This window comes from Ziziphus jujuba, chromosome 6 (assembly GCF_031755915.1).
Source record: "Ziziphus jujuba cultivar Dongzao chromosome 6, ASM3175591v1".
NCBI classification, from domain to species: Eukaryota; Viridiplantae; Streptophyta; class Magnoliopsida; order Rosales; family Rhamnaceae; genus Ziziphus; species Ziziphus jujuba.
Genome location: NC_083384.1, coordinates 9574441 through 9582065, shown reverse-complemented (window position 1 = coordinate 9582065; position 7625 = coordinate 9574441). Strand labels below are relative to the sequence as shown.

Below are 7625 nucleotides of genomic sequence, written 5' to 3'. Positions count from 1 at the left end.
GTGCACCAGATTTTAATTGGGAAAAAAAAAAAAAACAAGGATTTATTAATTTGAGCGGTGACTTTAAGTTGACTAGGGTGTAAGAATCTGTGGTCTCTCTTTGATTTATCTTTACAAGCAGCAAAAAACTCTCTGACTGTGATACCAAAAACAGAGCTACGCAGTACTTGATCTCCATCTTCTTCAAGTCTCATTGATTTCGTAGTCTCATTTACTTTGTTTCTAGCTACTTCGATCGTCTCGTTCTTGTTTCCATTTGGTCCTATCATTTATTCTTGTCCTTCGTTTTGATTTGTTCGTTTCTTTGTTTTTCTACCTTTACGCTGCATCATTTCTACTTCCTGAGAATATTTTGTGCAAGAAGAAACTCTTAAAAAAAAAAAAAAAAAAAAAAAAAAAAAAAAGAAAAAGCGAAAAAAAAATTCACTGACTGTTTGGTGTTTAATTGATAAGCTTTTGTGCCGACTTTTACAAGAGAGATTACATATTTTGATCTGTACGTGTTCTACGAGGAGGACTTGGCAGAGCAACTAGCTTGATTTGTGACTGGAAGGTACAAAAGTAAGATCTTTGATTAGTTTTTAGTTTGATTTCCTCCGATAATATTTTTAGCTCTCGCGCATGTCAGTTGTGTTGGTTGTTATAATTTGTCCTTTGAGTTGAAGTTTCTCATTCCAGTTGTCATCTTTGCATTTGTTTTGGTTTATTTGCTCATATTTGAGTTGTTCAAAAAAAGGAAAAAGAAAAAAATATATATAGTTGAAGAGTACAGAAAGTAAGCATGGAATTTTTGTCCATAATTGTTGGAAAAATTGCTGACTACACTATAGAACCGGTTGCACGGCAAGTGGGTTATGTAAGAAAATTGAAAACGAATGTTGAGAATCTAAAGGATGAAGTTGACAAGTTGGTTGATGCTAAAGAAAGGGTCCAACACTCTGTTGATGAAGCATTAAGAAAATGCCACAAAATCCATGCTGACGTTGAGAAGTGGCTGAAAAAGGTAAATGAGATGATTGCAGAGGCAAGCGAATTCCTGGAAGATGAAAACCAAGTAAAGAAGGAGTGTCTTTTCGGGTTGTGTCCAAATTTGATTTCCCGTTATCGTCCAAGCAGGAAAGCAATAAAATTGGCACAAAAGGTTGTTGAGATCCCAAAAGGAGGAGCGTTTTCCAGTGTTTCATATACCACTCCCCCAGAGGATATATGGACAAGTAGTGTTGGGTACTACCAGGCTTTTGAATCAAGGTTATTAGTTGTCACTAAAATTATGAAGGAACTCACGGATTCTAACAACCACAGGATTGGGGTATATGGAATGGCTGGTGTTGGAAAGACCACACTCGTCAAAGAAATTGCTATGCGAGCAGAGGAGCAGAAGTTATTTAAAGTGGCCAAAGTTGAAGTGAGACAAGATACAGATTTGAACAGAATTCAAAAAGAAATTGCTGAGAAGTTTGGTCTGGAGCTTAATGAAAATCTCACTATAGCAGGACGAGCGCGCCTTCTAACCGACTACATTAAGAAAAACAAGAACGTTCTTGTAATTCTGGATGATGTTTGGGAAATGCTAGAGTTGGAAAAATTGGGACTTCCATTTGGGATATGTAAAGTTCTGTTAACTTCCAGAAGAAGAGATTTGTTATCCTCTGAGTTTGGCACGCAGAAAGAGTTCCTTCTCAAAGTTTTAAAGGAAGAAGAAAGTTGGAGTTTGTTTGAGAATATAGTAGCTGATGATGTTAAGGACCTTGATATTCGAGACACAGCAATTCAAGTATCCAAAAGATGTGCAGGATTGCCAATTTTAGTCGTGACACTTGCAAAAGCATTGAGAGGTAAAAGCCTGCACTCATGGAAGGATGCTTTGAGACTTCAAAAAATGTGTGAAGGAAAAGAGATACAAGAAAAAGCATACTCGGGCATTGAATGGAGTTACAATCATTTGGAAGGTGAGGAAGTAAAGTCATTGTTTTTGATCTTTGGTATGCTTGGGCAACACAACTTCTTTTACGACTTGTTGAAATATACAAAGGGAATGGATTTGAGTTTGTTTGAAGGCATCAATACAATGGAAGAAGCACACAGTAGATTGCATTCATTGGTTGATAAACTCAAAGACTCTTGTTTGTTGCTAGATACTGCAGATAGAGAATGGATCGAAATGCATGATCTTATACGTGATGTTGCTATAAAAATTGCATCTAGAGATCAGTGTTTCTTATCATTAGTAGATGGAGATGAATTCAATGATTGGCCAAACAAAGTATTCCTTGAAAAGTGCACCTTAATATCTTTCGATAGGATCAATATTCCTAAGCTTCCTGAACAGTTGGAATGCCCAAAGCTACAACTCTTCCAATTGTGTCCCACTAAAAAATTACTGCCAATTCCACATAACTTTTTTAAGGAGATGAAAGAACTCAAAGTTTTAGATTTAACCAAAATCTGTATGCAATCACTCCCTCCATCTATTCATTTTTTAAAAAATCTGCAAACATTGTGTCTAGATCAGTGTGAATTGAGGAATATAGCCATGGTTGGTGAACTAAGGAGCTTGGAAATTCTTAGCTTTGTGGGATCCAAGTTTAAGCTGTTACCCAAAGAAATAGGCCAGTTGACTCGACTACGGGTATTGGATTTGAGAGTTTGCTCTCAACTTGAAGTGATTCATCCGAATGTTTTATCAAGCTTGACAAAATTAGAAGAATTGCGGATGAATAACAACTTCATCGAGTGGGAGATTGAAGATGTCAGTAATATCAGTGAAAGAAGCAATGCTAGCCTTTCAGAGCTAAAGCACTTGTCTAACCTGACCAGGTTAGATGCAAATGTTAAGGAGTTATCAATTAACTGTTTCTCTGAAAAGTTGGTAAATTTCAAGATATGTATTGGCGATGTTTGGAATTGGTTTGTAAAATATGAAACTTCAAATACGCTGAAGCTTAAGCTCTCTCAAACCAATCAATTGGACAAAGGTCTTCAAACACTGATGAAAAAGTCTGAAGAATTGTACTTGGATGTATTGGATGGAGCTACTGATATTGTTGATCAACTAGATGCGGATGGTTTTCCACGACTGAAATATCTCCACGTCCAAAATAATCCTGAAATTTTACAGATTGTGAACTGCTGGAGTTCTTCTCCTATTGCATTCCCCAACTTAGGGTCATTATCTCTATGCAACCTTGTGAGTTTGGAAAGTATATGCTCTGGCCAACTACCATGCGGGTCTTTTAAACACTTAACAAACATAGAAGTGAAAAAGTGTCCCAAATTGAAGAACCTATTTTCGTTTTCTACTGTCCTACACTTTCTGCAGCTTCAAGAAATAAAAGTGGTTGATTGCAACAACATGAAAGTGATTGTTGATAAAAAGGAAGAACATTTTGAGGCTCAAGTAAATGATTGCATTGAATATTTTCAATTACAATCTTTAACACTGCAAAGTCTACCAAACTTTACTTGTTTTGTCTCAAATAATAATAGAAATATCACAAGATTCAAAGAGATCATTCCGAATGATGAGACCGCTGATGCCATGGAACTTTTCAATCATAAGGTATGGATTTTTATTTCAACCTGATTTGCTTTTATTTATTCGCATTTCTCATATACACAATCATTTTAAGTATATAATGTAAGTAAGGTACATTTGATAAATACAAACACGTGGCTCTTAATTTTTTATGAGCATAGAAAAACAATACTAGAATCAATAAATTGTTTACCAAGTCTATCAAGCTATGTTAACAACAACAACTACTACTACTGATAATAATAATTTATTTTAAATTATAAGAGATGATTCCTCTTAAAGTGGAAATTATTTCTTAATAATCACCTAATTGTAAAGTAAGGTATTTCTTAATAACAAAAGATACTAGAAGTAGTTTTACATATTTTTACCAAACACTGTAAAAAGTATTTTTGTCTCTTTGAGAATAAATTTAGCAATTTTGAAATCACTCACAAATGGACATTGAGTTATGTACCTAACATTTTTATATATTTTGAAGCAATTTTTTCACCGAGCTTTGATAAAATTTCAAGTTGGTGGCTTCCATAATATATATATATATAATTGGGAGTTTTATGAAATTGACCGAGTAGCATTCACATAAATAATATACATTTGACTTTACAAAAAAGGAAAAGAAAAATGATGATATATATTTGAATTAAAACTTAATAAAATAGAGAATGACATAAAAGAAGTTGGAAAAGAATAACTTATAAAACGGTAAAAACGAACATGTTTTTCTGAAATAAAACCCTCTCATAGTTATTAGAATAATAAACATGAATGATGTATGTTTGCAAAATCACATGGAATTTTCAGTTTTAGCTTGAATAAACAGCATATCATCATCAGCATATATTACATACATCGAATTACTTGAATTTCATAACATGAATTGTTTTTATGAACAAAAATTAGGAACAGGTTGCGTTCCCCAAGCTTGTTGAAAACTTAACGAGTTTGATCGTGGATGGCTGTGGTGGTTTAAGATTCTTGTCCTCGTTTTCCATGGCAATAAACTTTGTGCAACTCAAAAAGCTTCGGATATGCAGATGCCAAAATATGGTGGAGATAATATCAACAGAAGAATATAATGGCATTGAAGAAAAGATATTGGATAATACGTTTCCCAAACTAGAATCTCTGGAGCTCGACACTCTTGCAAACTTGGAAACATTCTGCTCATCAGCAACTTATCTCAAATTTTCATGTTTGAATTCCTTGATTATAAAGGACTGCACAAAGCTGGGGCCATTTATCCTCGACCGCATGAGCAAAAGTATTAGAGATGCTTCTGTTCACTATTTGTTTGACGAAAAGGTGAGAATATATATATATATATGTATATGTATAGACATGCATAAATATTATTATAGGTTTGAATGTATAAGTGGATCTTCTCAACCGATAAAACTTGTTTTATGGATGTACTTAGGTTGGTTTTCCTTGCTTGGAGGAATTGGTTATCAAAGGCCTGCATAAATTGACGACCTTATGGCACACGCAACTTGATCCAAATTCATTTTGCAAACTCAGAGAAATCTTTGTTGAGGATTGCCAAAGTTTAATACATGTTCTCGTGCCCCGTATACTAAAAAGATTGGAAAGTAGTGTACAGGTTTTAAATATAAGGAATTGTGATTCATTGGAAGCGGTATTTAATGTCAAAGAAACAGATGATGCACTATTATCGCCTCAGTTGGCATTAATTTTCAGCTGTCGAAATCCTTGTGAAGTTCAAATAGTCAATTGTAGAAGTCTGAAAAATGTATTCCCAGCCTTCATTGCCAGACATAGAAATCTTGAGAAGCTGCAGAAGTTGAAGATTCAGAATTGTGAGATGTTGGAGCAAATCGTTGGTGAAGAAGTGGGAGTAGAAGGAGAAGCAATCACGCCTAAGTTTGTATTTCCAAGTGCAAAGTATGTATTCCTCTACAATCTGCCACAGCTCAGGAGTTTCTATCCGGGGATTCATACTTCCAAGTGGCCGTCACTCATTCACTTTGGGGTATATAAGTGTGACAAACTAGAGATGCTGGCTGCGGAATCTTCATGTTTTCAGCGACATCATCAATTGGATATGCCAACCTATAATCAAGTATTCTTTTTATACGAAAAGGTAAATACGAAAGAGAACCCTTTTACTCTGGCTCCTAAACCTAATTCCTTCTCACTCTTTTTTTGTCTTTTTGGTAGTTGATTCTTTTCAAAGTAAAAATTATGTCATTTGGTAATTAATGATCAAAACATATGCATTATATAGTTAACTAAGGAATTACATTATCAGACCTAGGTCTAACTACTGCTAAAATCTCTCTCTTCAATTTGTTCAATAAATAAATGACTAAATAAAAAATAAAAAAAGAGGACTCTTTATAATAAATAATTAAAAATAAGGATTGTGTAAAACTTTAAGAAGAATAATTACATGTGCTAATTAAGCTTATCCTTAACTTTGGTGGAAAATCTTATTTTAACATGTTGGTAATATACATATGACAGGATTCGTTCTCCAATTTGGAAGCCCTAGTATTGGATATAAAGGAGACATCGTGTGGTTCACTCCCAGTAGTAGACTTCTTCAAAATAAAGTATCTTGTCCTTTACTACCAACACATTACATCGGCTGTTCCTCCGTCTGTTTTATTTCGGAAATGTCGCAATCTTGAAACACTTGATGTGAACGATGGAAATTTTGAAGAAATATATATCCACGAAGGATCTTTGGATGGGGAGAAACATCTAGATGGGACTCTGACAAGCTTAAAACATCTCAAGATTTTTGGAATGAACAAGCTGAAGCATGTATGGAAAGACAACTCCCATCTTGCAGGACCAGTTTTCCCTAATTTGGAAACTCTAGCAGTGGATGACTGCCCAAGACTAAAGAATATAGTTTCACCTGCTATATCCTTCCGTAATATTGTGGAATTGCAAGTAACCAACTGCGATGGAATGAAGCATTTGATCACATATTCAGTGGCTAAAAGCGTCATCAATCTTAAAAAAATGACAGTCCAAAACTGTCAAAGAATGATAGAAATTGTTGCAAGTGATGACGACCAAGGGGATGGAGAAAATGAAATTACTTTTAGTCGGTTGGAATATTTGGAACTTTCTGACCTACCAAATCTGAAGGGCTTTTGCTCTCGGAATTACAATGTCATATTCCCATTCTTTATGACCGTATCAGTGTCACGCTGCATAAAGATGAAGATTTCTTTTGATGGAGTACTTCTAAATGATTCAAAACGAGAAAAAGTTCAAATAATAGAAAATGAAGGTAATGATGATGACAACAACGATGATAACTGTCGTGGTAGTGGTGGTGGTGATGATCATAACAGTGACAATGATGATGATGATGATAATGCTACGTAAGGATTTTAAGTATTTTGTTTTTTCAAAAGTCTTTTTACCCTCAGCTCTTTTATTATTATCATTAATATTTTTCATATTTGCTGATAATGTTATTCTTCTTCTTTTTTTTTTATTTTTTTTATTTTTTTATTTTTTTGCTTTCAATTTACTGATGAACTGTTCAGTATATCATGTATGATGAACGAGAAGAAATAAAGATGTGGCATGCTCAAGCGTACAAGACCATAAACTGAGATGATGGTAAGGACATTGTACCTGCATATTTGGTCAATTTCGAAAATTTTAAATAGAATCAGGTTATGTGGTTTAAGGGCTATTTGGCCACGATGAAACCCTTCTGGCTTATGAGATATATTTTGTTTTTTATTTTTTGTTTTTGTGAAGGTGGGGTTTCAAATTTCGAGTTGTTGCATGAAAAACATTGGATATACTATGTCACAAGACTATCTCCGAAGTTTGAAGATGGAAGAGGTGATCAAGCAGTCAAAATAAAGTCGACGCGCGGTTGAGCTCCCCTTTTCGTGAGTATTGTTACTCCGTTAATTACATATTAATGCATTAAGCTGTTTTCAACATATTTTCATATGGAGTTTGTACGTGCATTGCTTATTTGTTATTAATTGTTATTTTTCCCAACTTAAGTTGACTGTTTACCTTTGTTTTTTAATGACAAGTTCGTACTCCTGGCATTGTTGTTATAAGAGAAATATTACATTTGATAGCA

The 7625-nt window shown here is 34.3% G+C and overlaps 1 protein-coding gene across 2 annotated transcripts; it reads left to right on the top strand.

Annotated features, from left to right (window-relative positions):
- On the top strand, window positions 1-7625 carry LOC107431028 (disease resistance protein At4g27190). 2 transcript variants are annotated; one of them, XM_048463968.2, is made up of 6 exons: window positions 1-3559; window positions 4445-4840; window positions 4956-5639; window positions 6023-6897; window positions 7066-7141; window positions 7286-7625. In XM_048463968.2, exons 1-5 carry the CDS (start codon window positions 782-784, stop codon window positions 7094-7096), a joined length of 4764 nt encoding a protein of 1587 aa, XP_048319925.2. In that variant the 5' UTR covers window positions 1-781; the 3' UTR covers window positions 7097-7141; window positions 7286-7625. The 2 variants fall into 2 exon arrangements, with proteins under 2 accessions (XP_048319925.2, XP_048319924.2); XM_048463967.2 differs by having other exon boundaries at window positions 2-3559; window positions 4439-4840.

Excerpts from the sequence above, each read along its gene's own strand:
- LOC107431028 (XM_048463967.2), top strand. The coding sequence starts at position 782 with ATGGAATTTTTGTCCATAATTGTTGGAAAAATTGCTGACTACACTATA. Across the intron at positions 4,841-4,955 it reads ACTATTTGTTTGACGAAAAG|GTTGGTTTTCCTTGCTTGGA; the intron begins GTGAGAATATAT and ends GGATGTACTTAG. Across the intron at positions 5,640-6,022 it reads TATTCTTTTTATACGAAAAG|GATTCGTTCTCCAATTTGGA; the intron begins GTAAATACGAAA and ends TACATATGACAG.